At 48.6% G+C, this 22,881-nt stretch overlaps 1 protein-coding gene across 4 annotated transcripts in view; it reads left to right on the forward strand.

The window, feature by feature from the left end:
* PBX4 (PBX homeobox 4) overlaps positions 1–22,881 on the forward strand; it is a 36,805-nt gene that overhangs the window by 12,006 nt on the left and 1,918 nt on the right. For 3 of the 4 annotated variants that reach the window (XM_038566717.1, XM_038566720.1, XM_038566718.1), the window contains exons 2-7: positions 1,213–1,286; positions 17,176–17,423; positions 17,702–17,892; positions 18,357–18,492; positions 21,407–21,563; positions 21,782–21,888. In XM_038566717.1, coding sequence (XP_038422645.1) covers positions 1,213–1,286; positions 17,176–17,423; positions 17,702–17,892; positions 18,357–18,492; positions 21,407–21,563; positions 21,782–21,888 — 913 coding nt within the window. The remainder of the gene's footprint in view (positions 1–1,212; positions 1,287–17,175; positions 17,424–17,701; positions 17,893–18,356; positions 18,493–21,406; positions 21,564–21,781; positions 21,889–22,881) is intronic. The other variant, XM_038566719.1, reaches the window with a different exon arrangement.

Raw genomic sequence — 22,881 nt, forward strand, 5'->3', positions numbered from 1 at the left:
ATTACTCTCTTCAGCTTGTCTTTTCCTGCCTGACTTTACCTTGTTATTCCAGTCTCAGGTTTGATGTCACATCAGACACATGCAAACTCTAATAAACCTAGCCATCACTCTGGTTTGTTGCCACAAAGCACCTGCCATGGCTCATGGTTGTCTTGTGTTTGTGTTTGTGTTTGGTGTCTCTCACTCCCTCTGTCTTAACTACCACATGGGTAGGCACCTTATCTGTCTGTACCTGTGACACTAGAATGATATATGGCACATGGTGGCCGTTCAGTAAACAGCTACTAAATTAATGTCTCACGACACTGGGGTAGGATGGCTGGGGTTTCTGCTTATGCATCAAAGTGCTGCTACAGGGCAATAGTGTGAACACAGACCTTGAAAGTTCATAGCTCTTGATGACTTACGTGCATTATTTAAATTTGCATTGTTTAAAATTCTACATGTAGGGTGGCTCAGTGGTTGAGCATCTGCTTTCTGCTCAGGACATGATCCCGGATCCCGGGATTAAGTCTCACATTGGGCTTCCTGCAGGGGAGTCTGCTTCTCCCTCTACCTATGTCTCTGACTCTCTTTCTATGTCTCTCATGAATAAATAAATAAATCTTTAAAAATAAAAATAAAATTCTACGTATAAAGGCAAATGTTTTGAGTATTTGTATATTGCTCCTTGAATTTTGCAAAATGGAATTTGTATGACATGCTTCTATACTGTAACTTCAGAAGAGCGACTTTTTGTTTTAAAGATTTTATTTATTTATTCATGAGAGACGGAGAGAGACAGAGACAGAGACAGAGACAGAGACACAAGCAGGCTCCATGCAGGGGCTCAATGCGGGACCCGATTCTGGGAACCCAGGATCACGCCCTGGATGCTAAAACGCTGAGCCACCCAGGGATCCCCAAGAAGAGCGACTTTCAACTGAACTGGCAGAGGCAGGGTGCCTGGGTAGATCAGTCTGTTAAGCATCTGCCTTCAGCTTGGGTCATGATCCCAGGGTCCTGGGATGGGGCCCCACATTGGGCTCCCTGCTTGGTGGAGAGTCTGCTTTTCTCTCTTCCCACTACTCATGCTTTCTCTCTCTCAAATAAATAAAATCTTAAAAAAAAAAAAAAAAAAAAGAACTGGCAGAGGTAATATGAAGGGTCTTTACTCTTGTGGATAGGATAACTTCTCTTTTTCAACAGCCTCTTCTATTGCTTCTCTTTCAGAAAGCATGCTCTGAATTGCCATCGGATGAAGCCAGCTCTCTTCAGTGTGCTCTGTGAGATCAAGGAAAAGACAGGTAGGCTGTTGAGAGACATATTTTATGGCTCCAGTACCATGACAATGATGCACCTCTGGTCGTGACTCAGATGTGTGTCATGGGCCATCTTGCCTGTCACATTTCTCTCTGGCAGCGGATGGTTAAGATTCTTCCTTTCTGTCTTGTCAGTGCCATTTTCTGGTGTATCACATCCATTTATTTTGCAGTTTGTAACTGGAGAAATACTGTTGCCAGTGAGTAACAAGCAGCTGCATTGTTCTTAAGCAAGACCTAAGAGGCACTGTGGCATTCAGTTGTTTTGGAAAAGGAAAAGATGATAGAATTAGAAAAGTAGAATGATGACGATTTTGTTTTATTTGTTTTAAGTATCCAGAGTAATCCCCATGGAAGGTTCTGCCACTGCAAATCCTTTTGTTAAAAAAAAAAAAAAAAAAAAAAAAACTATTTTGAATCAATTTTAGATATGCAGAAAATTCGAAAAATAGTACAGTTTGTTCTCCTGTACCCTTCTCCCAGCTTCCTCTCATGTCAACACCTTCAGAACCACAGAGCAATGATCAAAACCAGGACACTGACCTTAGTACAGTGCTCTTTAGCTGAACAACAGGCTTTATTCAGATTTCCCCAGTCTCTACCCTAATGCCCTTTTTCTGGTCCAGCCTCCCACAGTGCATTTAGTCATCCCTGTTTCCTTAGTCTCCTCTGATCTGTGACGGTTCCTCAGTCTTTCTTCATCATCTGTGACTTTCACACTTTGGTTGGGATCCGCTCAGTCATTTGGTGGGACCGAGATTTGTGGGGACCCATGTTACTTCAAAGAAACACTTCATGATGGATCTCCATGGTGTTGTTTCCAACCCAGGTAGCAGCCAACATTGTATCTGTTGCCTTTACCATCACTTTCCTTTTTCATAAAAGCCAGCCTGGGTTGTATTTCATTCCTGGTTCTTTTACCTGTGAGTGCACTTTGTAACCAAGAAGCTTTTATTCTACTTGGCTTACCAAGTCATTATAGTTTGAGTGGTCTACATTTGTTCTCATAGGTTGCTTGTTTAACTTTTTATTTTATTATTTTTTATTTTTTAAGATTTTTATATATTTATTCATGAGAGACACAGAGAGAGAGAGAGAGGCAGAGACATAGGCAGAAGGAGAAGCAGGCTCCATGCAGGGAGCCCGATGGGGGACTCAATCCCGGGACTCCAGGATCACACCCTGGGCCGCAGGCAGGAGCTAAATGGCTGAGTCACCCAGGGATCCATAAAAACAATCTTTAAGGGGCATTTGGGTAGCTCAGTTGGTTAAGCATCCTACTCTTGATTTTGGCTCAGGTCATGGTCTCCCTATAGTGAGATCTAGCCCCATGTTGGGCACTGCACTGGGTGTGGAGCCTGCTTAAGACTGTTTTTCCCTCTCCCTCTGCCCCTCCCTCTCTGTCTCTCTCTCTAATAATAATAATTTTTTAAAAGAGTAATATAAGCAACCATTGTCTCAGAAAGCTATAGTCCTTTTTTTTTTTTTAAAGATTTATTTATTTATGATGGACATAATGAGAGAGAGAGGCAGAGACACAGGAGGAGGGAGAAGCAGGCTTCATGCCGGGAGCCTGATGTGGGACTCAATCCCGGGACTCCAGGATTGCGCCCTGGGCCAAAGGCAGGTGCTAAACCGCTGAGCCACCCAGGGATCCCGAAAGCTATAGTTCTTGATGACCTTTTTCCTAGAGCCTTTCTTGAGAGCTATGGGTGTGCAGTCTGGGCACATCTTTTTTGCTCCATCTGATTCTGTATATGTAAAAATGAGTACAACTGTCCATCACCTTCAAACTCATCAGTTTGAGGAGAATAAGAAAGGATTGATACTTACTGCCACCAGGACAAGCTACGGTATCCATTTAAACCCATGCTGTCATCTGTCCCATCCCTCCAGGCTGCAAAGGCCATGCTTGGGGCTTCTGAATTGCCCCAGGCTAAATCCCAAGGAAGTCATGGGGCTCAGAGCAAAACGCACACACATCAGATCTGGGCATTCTTTAGAAAATCAGATTTCCTTTCTACCAACTGGCTCAAATGTTGGACTGCATAATGCGTTTTGGGGCGTGGTAGCACAGGAATGGGGCAGCATTGCTCAGCCTTGAAAAGTGTAGGCCATCTGCAATTGCCATAAGCTGGGCTCCACATGGGCTGGCTGAGTTGTCAAGTTCATTGTGGCCAAGTGTCTTTTCTCATCAATAGGAAGTACAGCTGTGGGAGTGCTGTGGATCCAACATGTGAGTGGCAGGAAAGTAAACAAGATCTCAGTTCTGCTTCAGCTTCTCCCAATCTTGTGATGGGAATGATCCAGTATTAGCCCATAGAAAACTATTCAGGGTCCTGATCCAATGGGTCACCACCTTATTGATGATCCTGAGAGACTGACTCTATGCGGGGACTCCTCATGCAGGAACAAAGCATATCTGCTTCTTGATTTAACCCACATTCCTCACATTCCCCTCTGGCTAAAGTCTGCAACAGGCCTTTAGGGTAAAGACCAAAACCTGTGTAGAACATTTAAAGTCCAGTGGGCATTGTTGGAGCAGGGGTTGCAGTCAGGCAGCTCAGAGCTTCCTGGCATTATTGTCCCACCCTTCTAGCAGCCTCTTACTTTACTCTTGTTTTATAGATAAGCAGATTGAACCTCTGGAGAGAGCAGGAGCACCTCAGTAGCCCACAGCCAAGCTGCGTGCTGCCTTCCACACCCTGTCCTGGCTCAGAAAGGGAACCCTCCCTGCCTCACAGCCTACATCCACCAGCCCAAGTGCTGTTTCTGTATCCAGTGCCCTCACTGCATTCATGATGGCTCTGGGCCTTTACCTGTCCCCTCCAGTGAGCTCAGAGTCTAGGATGTGCTGTGTTCTAGGACTGTCCTGGTACCTGGCACACAGTGCCATGTACCTTAGGTTTTTGTTAATGAAGAACTGTTCCTGGTGACTGATACCTATTAATTGAAATCTTTTTCATCCTGTTCATTTTATGAGGTTCAGAATGATTGTCTGGGGCCTGACTTAGAACACAAGGCTATTGTTCATATCATCCTGAAAAGAAAGCCATCCTGTGTGTAAACCCTGTGTTGGCAGACATACCTGGAAGCACTATCTCACTTCCTCACTGCCTTCTACTGTCTCCTCTGGCCTATGGGAGGGATGCTGGCATATCTTCCAGGTCAGGGGTGTCTTGGGCATCCCTGCCTGCAGAGGTCTCTGAAGGCCAAGGACCCCCTAGGAGTGAACCCTTCCCCCTGAATCCTTCCCTTGAAACAGCTGTTCTTGGTGTCTAGAAGAGCTGTCCTAAGAAAACAAACCACTTTTGGAGAGTTTTTAATTTGGCTGGGAGGACAAAATACTGGCCCAATCCCTTTCTTGAAACCCTTGGGGCTAGATGCATTACAGAATTGAGAATTGTTTGGATTTTAGGCATGTCGTGTTGATGACTTCAGAGACAGCCTGCATTCCAAAGGTGACATTTAGCACCAGAACAGGAACATTCTTACACACTGGTTGGGTCAGGGTTTGCCTCCAAATGAACTGAGTGCCAGCTTCCTGTAAAAGCATTGGATCTTGGATTGTGGATGAGCAGGCAGCTTAGACCTGGTGTACATAGGAAGTGCCCTGAAAAGCCACCCGGTGTTTGGGCAGTTGACTCAGAAGGACCTGCTTTGTCTTCTCTGCACTGTCACTGTCCCCTGTGCTGGTCTCAAGCTCACATCTATACCTGGTTTGATCAGTCCTGTGCTTTCTGTCTCTTGAGGAATCAGAAGTCCTAGAGACCTGGCTTGGCTAGCCTTGTTCTTGGGCCAGCACAGATGGCTGCCTTTCAGAGGAGTAAATGTAAATAATGGATAACATAAGGGAACACCTTGTTATTTTCTGACCATACTGCTCATTGCCTGGCTAGGAGCTGTCAGGCTTGAGTAATCCAGCAGCTTTTTTACCTTTGTTTTCCTTCCTCATCAGCTAGTTGGGTCTGTTGCAATTGCAAATTCATGATCGGTAGGTCCAGCCTTATGGTTGGGCTTATCCCAACAATTAATTAGTCTTTAGGCCATTATCAATTGTGATTGATCGATTGATTAATTTATATTTTAAGTGGGCTCCCTACCCAACCTGGGGCCTGAACTTATAGCCCCGAGATCAAGAGTCACATGCTCCACTGACTGAGCTAGCACCCCAAGGCTCGGAGTCTGATCAGCCTGTCTCTCCTGTGCAACTGTAGACTAGAGCTGTGGTCCTTCCCATATGCCACCTCTTACCATTTACTTTTATATTTAAATTAATTATAATTAAAGAAGGCATCCTTTAGCCACACTAGTCACATTTCAAGTGCTTAGTAGCCACTTGTGGCTGGTGGCTTTCATTAGCGTAAGTCTAGAACAGTGGGAAAGTTTTATTGGATAGATAGATAATTATATATATATATATTTATATATATATATATTTATATATATATAAATATATAAATCAGGTATTAGGAAAGAAACCCAATGTCCATGATGACTGAAGAAACCAAAATGTGGTCCACCCGTACAGTGGAGTATTACTCAGCCATGAAAAGGAACAACACACTGACACACACTATAACGGGGATGGACCTTGGAAACTCATGGAGAAAAAAAAAAAAAAAAGAAACTTTATGGAGTGAGAGAAGCCAAACACAAAAGACCACATATTCTATGATTCTATTTATATGAAGTGTCCAGAATAGACAGATAAAGATTAGTGGCTGCCAGAGGCTGAGGGGCAAGGGAACAGGGAGTGACAGCTAACGAGGACAGAGTTTCTTTTGGGGGTGGTGAAAATGTTAGGTAGTGGTGGTGGCTGTACAACCTTATGAATGTACTGAAAAGCACTGAATTATTCACTTTAAATGGGTGGGTTGTATGTCACATGAATTATATCTCAGTAAAGCTGTTATAGAAATAGCTCAGGGCACCTGGCTGGCTTAGTCAGTGGAACATTCCACTCTTGATCTCAGGGTTGTAGGTTTGAGCCCCACATAGGGTGTAGAGATTCCTTAAAACTAATAAAAATCTGGGATGCCTGGTGGCTCAGCGGTTGAGTGTCTGCCTTTGGTTCAAGGTCGTGGTCCTGGAGTCCTGGGATCAAGTCCCACCTCGGGCTCCCTGCAGGGAGCCTGCTTCTCCCTCTGCCTATGTCTCTGCCTCTCTCTGTGTCTTTCATAAATAAATAAATAAAATCTTAAAAAATAATAATAAAACCTTTTAAAAAGCTCAAGAACTGAGGGCTTTTGGTTGTAAGTATATACCTCCAATAAAGAGTGAGCTAGGAACTTTAAGGCCTTAGTATGTACACAGATTCTTGTAAAGCAGCACTTTCTTGCAGAATCTATTACCCCGTTCAGGTTTTTTCCTACAGTTTGGCCATTGACTAAAATGATCCTATACTTTTTTTTCTGGTTTGTTTTCTGATTCCCAGCCTTGAATGCCAGCCGCCCAAAGCGCAGGTGTGTCCACAGTGTGGACCATGAGCCAAGCGCTCATGGTATATATCAGTGAACTTGGTCATGGCATGAAAGTGACCTTTTTTTTTTTTTTTTTTTTTTGACAGAAAAATGTTCCTTTGTCTTGTCACTTAGAACTTAACATCAGTTCCTGGAATAATACCTTTTAGGGTGATTAGGACATTGGCTGATCTAAAAGACTGATTCCCAGCCTGGAAAATTGGGTAGGACATGGTTGATGTATATATTACCAGGCTAGTCACCTGTGTGGGATTTGGCAAAATAAAGGTCACACTTTGGACAATGGCACCCAGCTCTGGAAGCTTCTAGGTCTTTCCCCATGGCTCACATGTGGTATGTGTTCAGTTGAAATTAGAGAATTTCTTTGGATGAGAAATGAAATTGTCTAACGTAGACAGAAATCACCTATAAGTGTTGTTTTTTTAGCTATTGCTATTAACTGTTCTCAGAGCCTTATAGGAGAGCATGGACTAATTTTCTAGATCTTTTACCTGGCTGTGTTTTTCATTACAGTGTTTTGCTGTCTTTTCCTTTTGCCTTGTTGTTACGTGCAAGGAAAATAAACCTAAACAAACCGCGTATCATTTTTACTTCATAAAGTAGTTTATTACCAAACTGTGTGTAAGTATACTGAAATGAAAAATAATTTGCATATTTGGTTGAGCACTTTCAGCACTTAGGCTAATTAAGGATTAATTAGAAATTATGGGAATTTGCACAATGTTATTCTCCCTCAGTTTGATGAATATCTAGTGTGCATAGTAGCCATGATTTCAGATGAGTGTTTGTTAGGAATGGTCTCAATAAGGCTCTATAGGACTGAGAATGTTCTGTTTCTTACAATGAGGATTTATCTAGAGTACTGCTTAAATGGACTGACCTAGGGGACATTGCCTCACAGGTAAATGCAGGCAGTTCTCAAGACCAACAGGCTGTATTCAAAAGTGTCCTCACTTAGAGTTAAAAACTCAGGACTCTTATTTCCAGGGAAACAAGAATATAAAAGGACCCTTGGGGGCATCTGGGTGGCTCAGTCAGTTAGGCTTCTGCCTTCAGCTCAGATCATGATCTCAGCGTCCTGAGATTGAACCCTGCTCAGTGAAGAATCTGCTTCTCCTTCTTCATCTCCCTCTGCTCCTTCCTCACTCGTGTTCTTTCTCTCTCTTGCTCTCTCTCAAATAAATAAAATCTTCAAATAAATAAATAAATTAAGGACACCTGGGTGGCTCAGCGGTCAAGCATCTACCTTGGGCTCAGGGAGTGATCCTGGGGTCTGGGATCAAGTCCCGCATTGGCTCCTTGTGGGGAGCCTGCTTCTCCCTCTACCTGTGCCTCTGCCTCTCTCTGTGTGTCTCTTGTGGATAAATAAATAAAATCTTAAAAAAAAAAGAAGGATTCTTTCTATCCATGGTCTACTAAGGGTTCTATCCATGTTTTGTTTTGTTTTGTTTTAAAGATTTTATTTTTAAGTGATCTCTTCACCCAACATGGGGCTGGAATTTACAATCTTGAGATCAAGAGTTGCAAGCTCCACTGACTGAGCCAGCCAGGCACCCCGGTTTGCTAATGATTTTGATCATTAGTAGGTATTGTTTTAATTGATTTTTTTTTCTTTTTGTAGCTTTTGAGTGATAGTTTTTCTCCTTTAGGTGGTTGAAATTATTTACACTGATAGATTTTCATTTACACTGATTATTTACACTGACAGTTTGACAGCACCTGTATGCAAAAATAAATCCTCTGGGCCATGATTCATATATTTATGCACATACATATATATACATAGATGCTGCTAGCTTCAGGTTGCTGGTCATTTAGTTAGACAGTCATGCATCTTTACACGAGTCAGGCTGGGTCGTGATTTCCTTATGAGCTCCTGTCTTAAGGTCTCTCTATGGTGAGTGTGGTTTTTTCTGGGTCTCTTCCATGAGCAGTTTGTTGAAGAAGGAAGCCCCAGTGGTCTTCCTTGAGAGGCTGGTAGCCATAAAATGGCCTGATGATCTTTGGGGAGAGGTTTCTTAGCAGAAGTTCCTATTTCTGGAACATGATTCTGTGAAGCCAGGTGTGTTCCAAGGAGCTGGGGTGATGACAGCAACCAGTGATGGTCTTTAATGAGCAGGTCAGTTTCACACAATGATAATAGAGACAGACGTGCAGCTTCGGGGCTGTGGGTAGAAGTGCCTCTCTTCCTACCTAATGGCACATCTTCCCTTCCTTGCTGGGAAGGAGTCTCAGAGGGAGGAATAGCTTGGTGCTCCAGGCCAGAGAGAAGCCATATTGGAGTGAGTGGGTGTGGGGAGTTAGCTGAAATGGAGGATGACAGGGAGCTTCTCAGGGCCAGATTCTGAAGGATGTGGCACATTTGGGTTCTCTTGGGAGAGTCGGGCCACCTCCTGCTCTTGCCTCTCACCTTCTTTCAGTGTGTAGGCTCCCAGGGCATCCTGCTGGTCATCCCACAGACCTGCTCTCCCTCACCTCCATGCCACCTCCTCACACCACCCAGTACCCTCCTGCATGAACAGGTGCCCCTGCATCCATTAGGCCTCTCCCAACCTGTCATATCCATGGCCACTCTGGGTACCTGCCCCAGGTGCTCAGAAACCCCACTCCTGTTCCCATACTACTGCCTTGGCTTCCTGGGCCCGGGAACCTGGTCTTCCTCCTCTGTGCAGACTTGCCTGAACTCCTTCACTCCCAAAATCCAGCATGGCACCCACAGCCTGTGTTTCTGCCGCATTTACTATGTCGCTAGGCATTCTCAAAGTTAGAGGGACCTGCCTCCCCTGTAAATGGGTCTTCTTGTGGAAATGGATCACTCTTCTTTAAAACGCTGTTCTGGTCCTCATTTAGCATCTCTCCATCCCCTTGATGGGAGCTCATAGAGTGAGCCTTTTTACTGCACACAGGGCTTTTCCTCAGTTTCTTGTCTTTAGGACCCAGGAAAATTCCACAGGGTCTTTCCAGGGGACAGCACAATCTCTGCCCCAACACTGATGACAGTAATGATGCACAGAGAGGCAGGAATCCTGCAAATATAGGGTTTACTCCCCTAGAGGGTTACTTCTGGACTGTTCTTCTGGGACCCCAGAGCTTGGATCTGGGACTGAGGCATCTCAGAGCCATGCCAAAGCTTCTGGCAGTGACCCAGGCTCAGTCTGCTCTGGCCTTAAGAAGGGTTTTGGCTCACTACCACCCAGTACCAGTGTGAAATACAAGCAGGATGAAGTTCTGGGAAAAGAAAAGGGAAAGTAAAGTGGACATACAAAATAATAAGCCTAAAAGTCTCATTAGATTCAACAGACAAAATTACTCCACCACATTGCTATAAAAGTTTCTGCATGTAGCCCTTTGTGTCTGTGTTGGCCTCTCCATGGACAGGTGACAAATCAGACACCACGTTTTAAAGAGCCCTGATCTAGATACAAACTGACCTAGCCAAGCTAAAATCCTCAGTAGTGCACCCACAGAAGAAGGGAGAAGAATCAAGAGGGGGCCCAGAGGAAAGGAGCATTTGAAGGCAGTAATACAGTGGTATTAGCCTACTTGGACCTGCATGCATCCAGGTTCTTCCTCAAATACATGTTAGGCTCCATGACATGCATATTCTGGAGCAGGGGTCAGTCATCAGACCAGCGTTGGTAAAGTTTTATTGAAATACAGCTGCTTATTTGTTTATTCTTGTTTGGAGCTGTTTTAGTGCTAGAACAGTGACTGAGCAGTAGTGACAAGAGACCACATGGCCCACAGAGCACAAAAGAGTTACTCTTGGGTTCTTTACAGTTTACAGATCTTGATAGGAGGGACTCTGCCTCTGGAACCAGAAGCAGGAGAGTGGGTAAGGAATGGCAGTTCCAGAAGGTTAGGTTTGGCAGAGCTATTCCAAGCTGTGGGAGGGAAGAATTTCGATGGGCTGCAGGTGGGGATGCTGGGGGCATTGCTGGGGCACCCAGCCTGTGGCTTGATGGGGTTTTCACAGCAGCAGCAGCTCCTGTACCCAGGAATTAAGGCTCAGAAACTGTCCATTACTAACAACAACTGCCACTGACCAAGACTGGATCAAACCAGTTTCCATGTCAGGTAGGAAGATGCTGATTCTCTAATCTCTGCAACCATTTAGGGGGTGTGCGTAGTTTCCTGGCTCCCCAGGTGAGTGTGGAGTTAGTTTGGGAAACCTCTGGCCTATCAGATGAAATTACCCTGATAAGAAAAGACTCCTGGCGGGATCCCTGAGTGGCGCAGCGGTTTGGCGCCTGCCTTTAGCCCAGGGCGCGATCCTGGAGATCCGGGATCGAATCCCACGTCGGGCTCCCGGTGCATGGAGCCTGCTTCTCCCTCTGCCTGTGTCTCTGCCTCTCTCTCTCTCTGTGTGTGTGTGTGACTATCATAAATAAATAAAAATTAAAAAAAAAGAAAAGAAAAGACTCCTGGGTCCCGTGTACATGCTCCATTGGTGTCCCCCTGAGGGAAGGACGTAGGGGACACCCTAGGGGATGCAACAGAATCAGAAAGAAACCATGAGCCATTGAGACCTTCCCTATAGCTGGAGTCATTTGGGTTTTTTTTCTTGAGTCACTGGGTCCAAGTACAGAAGATCATTCATCATATGCCACCTCTTTCCATGTTCCAATATCAGAGGCATTGTGTGAGGGAAGAAACACTCTAACACTCTCACAAAAGATGACCATGGTTGCTGGGATTAGCATTTTGCCAGAATTGGTTGTAGAATTCCCTTATTACCTTTGCTTCTTTGACTGCAAGAGAAGTTGGAGCCGGTGGGAGCTGAACTCGAGCCTGAGAATGAGGACAGGAGCGTTAACCTCAGTGCAGGTCTCAGAGAACCCCACTGGGTCCACCCCAGAGGCCCTGTTCCTGCCAAGATGTAGCAGCAGGAGACGCCGGTCTCCACTGCTCCCTGGGGGCAGCAGCAGCCACTAATTACCCCAAAGCCCTAGCTTGTGCCCCACACTTAGACCGAGCAAAGGATAAAAAAAAACATGGAGAAGTTTTTGGAAGCAGGAAGTCCCCAGGTTTTTCTTCCTAATGATTATTGTCACCCATGACTGCAAAGACACTAATGCTGTCACTTCCAGACTGGTGCTGCGGGTATGGGGATATGGGGACTGGTGTGACCAGATGAGTGGTGACTGTGGGTGCTCAGCATGTTCTCAAGACTCTGGGGCTCACAACCCTAACCCTGAGGTCCCAACACCAGGCTTGGACTTTCTGTTGTCAAAAAGCTCTTCAGAAAGCAGTTCAGTTGCCACTTCTCACTTGGCCTCAGTGCATCTTTCTATGTTGGGTTCTCTCAGCTTCATCCATCCAGGCAGTGGGTGGTGGAGACTCCACTGTGTGGGTGAGGGGGGCAGGCTTCTGAGGGGAGTAAGGAGAAAGGGAGGTCAGTGTTTTGCTGAGTTCTGCACACTGGCAGGCTCCAGGTCAGGCCTGTTGTGGATCATCCCATCCCTTCGGGTGCTCAGAGCAGCTCCATTCATAGCTGTGAGCTGTGGCCAGCAGGGGGTCACATTTGCAGCCAGGAGGTCAGGCCAATTAGGGGCATCTGAGGTTTCTGGGGGCTCAGCTCATGGGTTAGATTTTCTCCCATGTGGGTATGGGTCCTGCAGATGGCTGTACCCAGCCTCCCACCTCGGCGGAAAGAAGCTGGGACACAGTCTTGCTGCCAAATAGGAACACTCCTGATTGGGCACAGGGACAGGCATGCAGGATGGGGGAAGTCAGGGTGAAGGAGGCTTCCCGTCCAAGCCTTCTGTCTCCCCCAGTAGCCATGTCTTTGTTCCATCAAGGAGAGAAAAATAAAGCAACTTGGGATCATGCTCCTATCTTAATCTACTTGAGGAAGCTTCAACAACAATTTGTTTTCTCATAGTTCTGGAGGGTAGAAGTCCGAGATCAAGGTGCCAGCCTATTGAGCTCCTGCTGAGAGCCATCTCCAGGCTTGCAGACAGCCCCCTTCTTGCCTTGCCCTCACACCCGACTTTGGGGGAATGGAAAGGCTCTCCCTCTTCTTAGAAGGCCGCTGTCCTAGGATGAAGGCCCTCACAACCTCATTCAGTCTTCATCACCCCCTCCAGATACAGTCCCACTGGAATTAGGGCTGCAGCATGTGAACTAGGGGGACTTAGTTCAGTCCATAACATTTCTGTATGATTTCTTTTATTTTTTATTTTTTTGTATGATTTTTTTTAAAAACAAACATAATGTATTGATATTCACAGTTTCCTTTCATTGTTTGATTCATCAGGTGCTCTGTCACCTTTAGTAAATTGGGAACAGAAGGAAATCTGGCAGTTGGCCCCAGGGTGGGGGCTTGGGGGGCTTTATTATAGATTGTACCTCCTCTTCTAAGTGCCTTGAGCAGACAGTGTCCCTGGGCTGAGCTCCTGGTCCCTGAGGCCTCCCAGTTGCCAGCGAGGGCCCTTGAGGGTGCCCAGGAGCACGTCTGAGATGCTCTGGAACAGCCTACCGGAAATGAGCTTGTTGTAATTGATGGCAGTGAGTATCTAATGACCATAATTAGGCCAGTTTCGGTGCCCTGGGAGGACAGACGCTCGGAGCTGAGGGAGAGACAGAGCTACACGCAGGGCAGTTGGGAGAGGGCAAGGCACATTTTGCAAGCATGTAAAGTGACATCCAAACGTGTGCTCTCTGCACAGCCACGTCCACAGCTATAATTGGTGGTGACCTTAGCACGGGGTCGCTTTTTTTTTTTTAAGTTTTGCTTTTACTCCTATATTAAGGAGTAAAAGCAAATTAATTTTGCAAATTAAGGACATTTGTAAAAATGTAAAAAAAAAAAAAAAAAGACATCCAGTCTTAATAAAGCTTACAGGGTGTGGTAGCTTACCGTAGCAGCACCTCAAGACCTACGCCTGGCTAACACCACAGGGCCTAGGGTATGACGGGCATATTGCCTCCTTATTCATGGACATCTGGGTGGTTTCGGTTTTTCAAAATTACAGACAGTGTAGGGAATGTGTATCCTATAAATAGGGCATCTGTAGGTGTCAATGTTCCTGTAGGACAAATTCTCAGACCAGGAATTTGGAGATAAAGGATACGTACTTTTTCACTGTTAATCAGCATTTCAAAACTCGCCTCCAAAAATGGCTGTACCATTACATACCTGTAGAGAGATATGAGATATGAGAAAAGACTTGGGTATTCTCTGTAATTTGAGAATTTTCTCTGTAATTTCTCAAACTTTCATTTGAGTGTATTTTTGGTGGGTTTTTTTTTTTTTTTTTTAATCTCCAACACTTGGTGTGGTGTCCAGCTTGTGATGGGCTCCATAGATGCTTGCTGTTGGATAAATAGCACAAGAAAGACTGTCACATGCCTGCAGCAGCCCAGATGCACATATGGGCACACACAGACACACTCACCCTCACATGTGCCCACACCTCTGCGTGTACACACCTGCCTTCACTAAAGCCTCATGTTTCAACCCTGACCACTCCTTTCCCTGATTCAACTGAAGCCATAATGGAAAGTGAAGAGGTAGCCTCTCCAGCCCTGGGCATCAGGGCATGCTGGGGCCTTTCTGGGGAGGGAATGGGTCCCATGTGTCCCTCTTGGCCCACTCCTGATCCCCCTCCCAGACCATAGGCACTCAGGGAACAGCTGCAGAATAAACCTTATGCAGGAGTAGAGTATCTGCTGTGCCATCAAAGGGCCACATACAGGGCCCAGCAGAGGGAAGGTTCACAAAGACATACGTGAGTTTGGAAGGGTGTCAGGCAAGTCCCTGAGTGCCAGGTGTCAGATTCTAGGTCTCAACTGTGGGAGTCAGGGAGTCGTTGACATCTTTGAACAAAAGATTGGCATGATGAACAAGTGTTTGAAGGTAGTCCATTTGCAGGTGTACGTGATGGATGGAGAGAGGGATTTCCTCTGCAGATCATGGAGGGCGTGGGAGGGGTCAACACAGCAGGACCCAGGAATAGTGTTAAGGGAGAAGATGGATGGTCAGTTGATTTCAAGGGAGGTAGATTTGATAGAATTAGAAAACAGTGGAACTTGAACAGGAGGGCGTCCATTATCTACTCTGGGTGAGGAGAGATTAGGGGGACAGGGGCCTGAACCAAGACTAGGCAGTGCAGGTTAACTCTAGAGCAGACTTAGGACCCATCCAGGAGCCCCCAGGAGCTTGCGTCTGCAAGGACCAAATGGGGGATGTGTTTAGCCTCGCAAGTCCCTGTCCTGGTGTCCTGGTAGAGCACCGGAACTAGGTTTCACATCCGCTGCCTCTTGGAGATCAAGGCAGGTTGTGAGAGAATTGGCTCTCCACAGTGGAAGGCCGTGGGGAGCTGGTGGAGAGACAGCTCTCTCCCTCAGCTCTTCCAGAAAGTGCCTGCCTGCGACCCAGGGGGATGGGGTAGGAGGCAAGAGGCCCCACACACGAGGGAGATTCCTACAAGGATAGTTTTTTAGCTTCTTCAGTTATCACAAGTAAATTTGTGACAGAAAAGGTCCATCATTTTTTTTTTTTAATTTTTTTTTTTTTTTTAAAAGGTCCATCATTTATACAAGGAAGAGGTGAAGGACAAGCCATACGTAAATTTCTCTGAGAGGGCTCCACTCCTTTTTTATTTGAGTGCTGGAGTCAGTTAGTAGCTGATAGTATTAAAGGAGCCTGTTCCCAAGAAAACACTATTTTTTTTTTTAAATAAAGATTTTTGTTTATTTATTCCTGAGAAAGAGAGAGAGAGAGAGAGAGAGAGAGAGAGAGGCAGAGACACAGGCAGAGGGAGAAGCAGGCTCCCTGTGGGGAGCACTTAGGCTTTCTTGGGGCAGCCTGGGTGGATCAGCAGTTTAGCGCCGCCTTAGCCCAGGGCGTGATCCTGGAGATCTGGGATCGAGTCCCACGTTGGGCTCCCTGCATGGAGCCTGCTTCTCCCTCTGCCTGTGTCTCTGCCTCTCTCTCTCTCTCTCTCTCTCTCTCTCTCCCTCATGAATAAATAAAATCTTAAAAAACAAAACAAAACAAAACTTTCTGCAAAGTCAGATCTAGATGGACACCATCACCTCCTTCCTCACCCCACCCCCCCACAATGATCATCCACCCAGTTCTTTCTCTGTAGCTACAGACACTTCTTCAGTCACTGAAGAAGCAAACAAACTTCAGGTCCCACAAGACTGCCCCCCTCGGATCTGAGCCTCACTTTCCTTCTCTGCACTGCCTGGCTCCCACAGTCTCCTGGAGCTTTCTAGTCAGATTCTACTTCGCCAGATCCTGCAGCTGCTTTTGCAGAGATTAATGGCGGTCTCCTAATGACTAAGCCCACATCTCATCCCATGACTACTTCTGGTTTTTCCTTGACCTACCTGATCATTCTTTTCCATCTCCTCATCTGCCTGTCCCTTGTGTTGGTTTTCCAGCATTCGAGGGGCATGGCCTACTTCTCATAAGTATAGCTATGGGGATAGGTGGGTATATACAGATGTCCCAAGTACCACATGCAGATGACACACAAATACCTGTCTCCCACCCAAACTGGTCAATTCATCCCCAATTCCCAGTAAGCAGCCACCTCACGTCTGTGCTTGGCTGGGTCAGGGACTCAGGCTGGGTCAGCCTTTTCACCTGCCACTCTGCACACTGTGCTTGGGAGAATGTGCCATCCATGGCACTGTCCACATGAACTTAGGAATTGCCTGTCTCTCACACCCATATCTGGTGGTCAGGAATCCTGAGGACTCTCCCTCTGGAGGCCCTGTGGCTGCCCCGTGTCCACCTGAACATCGGCAGCTCTCCCCAAGGCCTCCCTTGCCTGTCTAGCCCTGCCCCTCAGCAGATCACCCTCTCAGCCCAGCTGGAATGCCTTTTCCAGGTTTTAGGGTCAAATGTCTTGTCTCTCTGCTTAAAATGTCTAAGTGGATTAGTTCATCTTTTCTGGTACCCTCTGGATCAAGCTTTTCCTCTCTGACTTTATAGCACCAATTCCCCTCCCCAACACACATAGTCACAACAGATGCACACCACCACAGTATCGCACTGATAGCAGGCTGGCAGTCACATTCATGTCCATGCCTGAGCTGGTATGGGCATCTGGAAATGTGCACTCCCCACCTTCTGGAGGCATGGTTCAGGGCTTCGGGCTTCTCCAGTGCTAGGTGCCACCCCAAACTCGCCCTATCAAGTCCTCCTATATGTGCCCACATGGCTACACTGAATGGTAGCCTGTCTTCACCTCCTGGACTGTGCTCCTATGTGGCACCTGGACCACTTTCAAAGTGAGGAACTCAGTGTTTCTTACAGATGAAAGGAAGCCTTTGTTTCCCCTCAAGTGTTCAGATATGACACCAGTGCTAATAGTCTATTGTGATTGTTTTTGCTCAGCCTCCACTGATTCGGTCCCATCTCTCCTGTCTAGTGTTAGGCATCCATGGCATTCAAGAAGAAGGTCCCTCCAATGCTCAGCTCATGAGGTTGGATAACATGCTGCTGGCTGAGGGTGTATCCAGGCCGGAGAGGCGAGGAAGAGGAGGATCGGCGGCAGCGGCCAACACAGCAACACCAGGTGGCTGTCCAAATGACAATAGCCTTGAGCACTCTGACTACAGGGCCAAGCTGTCCCAGATCCGACAGATTTACCACTCTGAGCTAGAGAAATATGAACAGGTGATCTTTCTGCATGGAAGAGTTTTTATCATGTGAATGCGCATTTGTCAAAGCAAAACATGGAACGCTAACCACCTTTCTTTTGTGGCACAGACCAGAGAGTACATGCACTTGGTCTCACAGCAGAGGTGGCCAATTTTGCTGGAAACCCTTTGCATTCACTTCTTAATAGCCAGCCTGTGTGGGAGCTGCAGGGGGCGGCAGGTGGCTGGTCCCACATGGAGTCCCGAACCCACCGGCTGGGTGGTCACAGGCTGGCATGTATGTTCCCACCCCAGGCTTGCCGTGAGTTTACCACACATGTCACCAACCTTCTCCAGGAGCAAAGCAGGATGAGGCCCGTCTCACCCAAGGAGATTGAGCGCATGGTCGGTGTCATCCACGGCAAGTTCAATGCCATCCAGATGCAGCTGAAGCAGAGCACCTGCGAGGCTGTGATGACCCTGCGTTCACGGTTCCTCGATGCCAGGTCAGGCCCTACGTGCTTCCCGTGACCCTAGGGTTGTCTCTTAAGAAGAACCGAATTGCTGCTGGTTTGGGTTTAAGTTCTGGGGGGCTTCCCAGCCTGTCCTGGGGCTCCAGCTGTGACCAGGGGTGCAGCCCTCACACAGCTTCTTGAGAGGCAATCAGAAGTGCTGACTTTGGCACACCTGGGTGGCTCAGTCAGTTAAGCATCTGCCTTCGGCTCTGGTAATTATATCAGGGTCCTGGGATCAAGCACAACATCAGGCTCCTTGTTCAGTGGGTGATCTGCTTTTCCCTCTCCCTCTGCTCCTCCCCCCTGGCTGTGCACGCACTCTCTCTTTCTCTCTCTAATAAATAAAATCTTAATAAAAAAATAAAAGTGCTGACCTCTAGGAAATCACAGACGGGGACACAGGGACGTTATGAGAGGCCGGTGCACATACTGCCTGAGGCTGTCCGTCTTTGCAGGCGCAAGCGGCGGAACTTCAGCAAGCAGGCCACGGAAGTGCTGAATGAGTATTTTTACTCCCATCTGAGCAACCCTTATCCCAGTGAAGAAGCCAAAGAAGAGCTGGCCAGGAAGGGCGGCATCACAGTCTCCCAGGTGATGGGCCTCCCTGAATGTAGGAGGGGGAGAAGCTTGTGTCCAATGAGGAGGACACCCAGGGAAGTTCATTAACTGTATGGACTCGGACAGAGTGTGAAGTCCCTGAGGCAAGCACCAGTGGCACGTGGAGTGTGGCCCTCGTCACACTTGTATCACAAGGATGTTCTGTGTTGCATAAGGAAGGTTAGCATATTAGCATAAGAGAAGAAAGAGAACTTGGAACAAAATTAGGACTTGAAATGATAGACCAGCTCTTGTGCCAAAGAACTGGTTCAGCTATCCTGGGAGAGGCCTGGATGTACACATGCTTGATTGTTTCTCCAGTGGCCCAGAGTGTGTGACCAGGGTTATACAATGTCAGGCAACATCTGGCTCCACACGAGGAGCAGTGGTACAGATTGCAGATGGGACCCGAACAGCCTTGGGAGAGCCTGGTAGCCTGGTCCTCCAGTGTCCTCAGTGGAGCTGGGGGCGAGAGAGGTGGAGCTGAGGGGACAACCCAAGAAACATCTTAGACGGTTTCAAGGTGGGAATGGTGAGGACGGGCAGCTCAGGAGCTCCAATCAGGGTCAGGCTGCACCCCCAGCCCCTGGCAGCAGAGCTGACTGGCGCTAATGCTAGCTCGCTGGATCTTGCCACCAGCTCCAAGGAAGCCCCCTCCTCCAGCTGTACAGTCGGAGGGGCTGAGATTCCAGCCCAATCTGGCTGCCTCCAGAGCCCATGCCCTTAGCCAGAGCTCTCTACCCTGGCCCAGGCCAAGTCCAGGCTGCAACTTCATGATAAGGGGCACACAGGAACCTGTAGGGTCCCACAGGCAGAAGAACCTGCAGGTGTCCTGGTCACATCTGACTTCACTCACCCTGGAACTGCTCTGGCATCCCCAGCACCAAGGCCAGAGCTGAAGGAAGGTGCACACCTCACGAGCTTCAGGGCCACACAGAAGCATGAGGTGTGGCGCTTGCTGGTCACCTTGTGCTGTCTTCTGAAGAACAGCCAGATTCAGTTCAAGGCCCAGAGCCTATGGAAAGCAGATGGGTCTTGGGTCTAGACTTCATCGAACAGAGGGTCAGTTGCAAACAAAAGTTTGAAAAGCACTAGCCACATCCCAGTGACTCCCCCTCTGTGGTAGTGCCCTAAGATGCCCACCCACACATACCAACCAGCAGCAGAATTCTGTGCTGGGAGCCCCTCCCCAGTGTGGTGCATCCACCAGGTCTCAGGACAGCCTGAAGTGGCTAACAGTGGAGGGGAGATTCTGAATTTAAGGTACAGATGTGCAAGCTGTGAGGTTCACCTAAGGAAAAGGTAATGGGGGCACCCTTAGGGCAAGGGGTGTCACAAATAAGGCCACAGACGTTTTCAAGCTAGAATCAGCTGCAGCTGCAGGCTGAGGAGGCCCGAGGGAGAAAGGGGCAGGTTGCTGAGCCACAGATGAGGTGACAGGCAGAACCTCGGCAGCAGCCGCAGCAGGCTCAGCTGGAAGGGCCAGAGGGATTGGGTGGGGGTGGCCAGTGGCTCCAGGCCACACCGGCCGAGAGAATATCTGAGAGCCTGCTTGAGGTGCCCATGTTGAGGTGTTCCCCGTGGAGAGGGTGGACACTGCTCTTCCCCAGCCCCTGGGTCCCCCATCTGTCCAGAACAGGGCCAGCCTCCCACACACAGAAAAGCTTGCTCTCTGCCCTCCTAAAATGCCAGTTAATATGGAAAACTGCTTGCTGCCATTCCTCTGCAAATTCAGTTCCACAAAGACATTCTAGCACATTCCTTGTAGGTGGGAGCCAAGTGCTGCTCTGGCTGCCCTCACACCCCGGGGGCAGGCACAAGGAGACCCGGTGTGAGGGGCAGGGAGCGCACATAAGGGCTTTTTCTTTTCGCAGTTAACATGCAGAGGATAATGTGGAGCACTTGGGTAGGGACATTAAATAAATACATTTTCAAGAGAGAAAAGGTCATCAAAACCCTGCCACCGTCACTCAACTGTTTTTTTTTCTGTTCATTGACCCACACGTATTTCACTGCAGGGCCCCAGGCCTTAGTCTGGGGTATTGAAGTGTTTCCAGTCATGGCTGTCTCCACAGGAAGGTGCTGGTCAGGGGCTGACAGATTCTGCCCCCAGGGGAAATTTTCACTGTCATAACCCTTGGGTGGGGCGCTACTGGCATCTAGTCGGGGGAGATGCTGCTCAGCACCCCACAGCGTCCAGGACAGCCCTGAGGTAGAGAATGACCCCGGGGAGAAGCCCTGGTCAGTCCTGGTGCAGATTTGGAGTCAGCTGGGCTCGGCCCGCTCAGCCCTGGGCTTCTCCACCTGCCGAGCCTGCTTGCTTGTAGATTGGCTGTGACAGCAGCTGCCCCAGCTGCTCCGAGCACTAGACAGGCGCTTAGCTCAGTGTTCAGCTCCTCTCCACTGCCTGCCAGTTCGTCCACCTGTGTCATCCTTTGATAAGTTGTGGATCAATGTGATCTTTCCTTAGACTGAATTCCCAGGAGTGGAGTTACCGGGTCCCCAGGGAGGCGTGTCTCCCTGGGTCTCACTTTCCCTAAAGAACAATCTGGAATCTAATCTGTTCCTGCCCCTGCAGGAAGAGGAACAGTGCTCCTCTTTCCACATGTCAGACATCCTGTTTCCTTCCAGCTCCTTCCCATCCCTGTTCCAGCAGCACGTGGTAGGACAGGCCGGCTCTGGGGTGACCTCCACCCACTGCAGCCATTTCCCTGTGTCCATGGTTCAATCAGTGCCAGCTTCTCCGTCCCAGCCTCTCACCCGGCCCCAGGGCTGCTTGTTGCCACTCAGGGATGTCCCTCCTGGGCAGTGGGAGCACAGGCATCTCAGAGAGAGCCCACCATATGTTCATGTTACCTCATTACTGGGTTAGCTTTTCCAGCGACTTCTTTCTCTGTGGTGTCCACAGGTCTCCAACTGGTTCGGCAACAAAAGAATTCGGTATAAAAAGAACATGGGGAAGTTTCAAGAAGAGGCTACCATTTATACTACTAAAATGGCAGTCGACACCACCAAAGTCGGGGGCCTGAGGAGCCAGGCTAGCTGTCCATCAACACCCAGCTCTGGTGAGTGACTGCCCAGCCCAGGGCCTGTCCTCCACACATAGGCATGCCGCTGAGCTGCGCAGGAAGGGATAAGAGGGGCCGGGGCTGCCAGAGACCTCTGTGGAGCAGATGCCGGCAGGAGCTGCATTCCTGGCTGAGGGGCTAGTAGATCCCACCTGAGGAGCCTCTGTAACTTTTGGAGCTGGAACACTAGTCCTGATACCTCACACCCCTTCTAGGTTCCTCTGATCCCTTCCCACTGACCAGTGCCGGGGATGCACTTATCACCCTACAGACACTGGCCTCTCTCCGCCGTACTCCTGCAGGAGGCAGCTTGCGGTCCCAGGTGAGTCTCAAAGCACAATCCAAGGATGCCCTGGGGTCCCTGCTTCAGTGTTGGGGCAGAGACTCAGAGACAAAGTGGGTAGGGGGTCCTGGGAATGGGCCATCTTGCCAGCTACCTCTCAGCCTCCCCAAGGCTCTCTCAGGAATCCCAGCAATGAAGAAGGGCCCACTGGATACTCAGTCCATTGCCTTGATGACTGCAGGTTGGCTAAGCTGCCTCTGGGACCCGACTCTGTGGGGCCCACTTTGCAAAGACATGTTCCTTTCACTCCCAGCCCCAGGACTCAGGAAGTCACGGTAGCTGCTGAGCTGTTGGGAAGGAGCCCTCCTTCCCAGCGGGCATCTGTACCTGGAGGGGGTGGGAGGGGACAGACAGACAAGGCCCTGACCCTTGGGACTTGGAGCCCTACTAGGCTCAGACCTCCACCACATCAGTGCCTTGGCCTTGGCCTTGGCCTTGTCACCCACCTAGGGCCCAGCTGGGTCAGAGTGAACATCCATTTTGGTGGCTGGGAAAATGAGCCGGGGATCATAAGCATCTCAGACATGCCCTCTGGAACTTTCTCAGGGTGTTGGGCTAGCCAGGATTAGGGGCCCCATCCCTCTCTTGGCCCTGGTGCCTCCCCAGCTCCCTGCTGTCACAAGGGCCTGGCCCACCCACAGGGCCATCCTGAAGAGGCTGTGAGCACAGTTGTGAGGTGTCTTATAGGTTCAAGGCTGTGTGGCATCTGGCAAGGCCTTAGCAGACCTTTTCCTTCACACAAGTGTAGCCTACAGTGCCAGGTGACCCCCACTGATTTACCCCCTAATTGGTACAGGGACTGGATGCCTCCTGGTGCCATTTGGCAGGACCTGGCACAGGGTCCTGCATGTCCTGTCACCACAGTAACCCTACAGCCCCATAATGAGCACCTGGGCAGAGCGGGGAGCTCTGTGGCTGGCTCAGTGCCTCAGGTGTAGCGGGTGTGAGTATGAGAGTGGGGAGCTGATAGAC

This window comes from Canis lupus, chromosome 20, assembly GCF_011100685.1.
Source record: "Canis lupus familiaris isolate Mischka breed German Shepherd chromosome 20, alternate assembly UU_Cfam_GSD_1.0, whole genome shotgun sequence".
Lineage (NCBI taxonomy): Eukaryota > Metazoa > Chordata > Mammalia > Carnivora > Canidae > Canis > Canis lupus.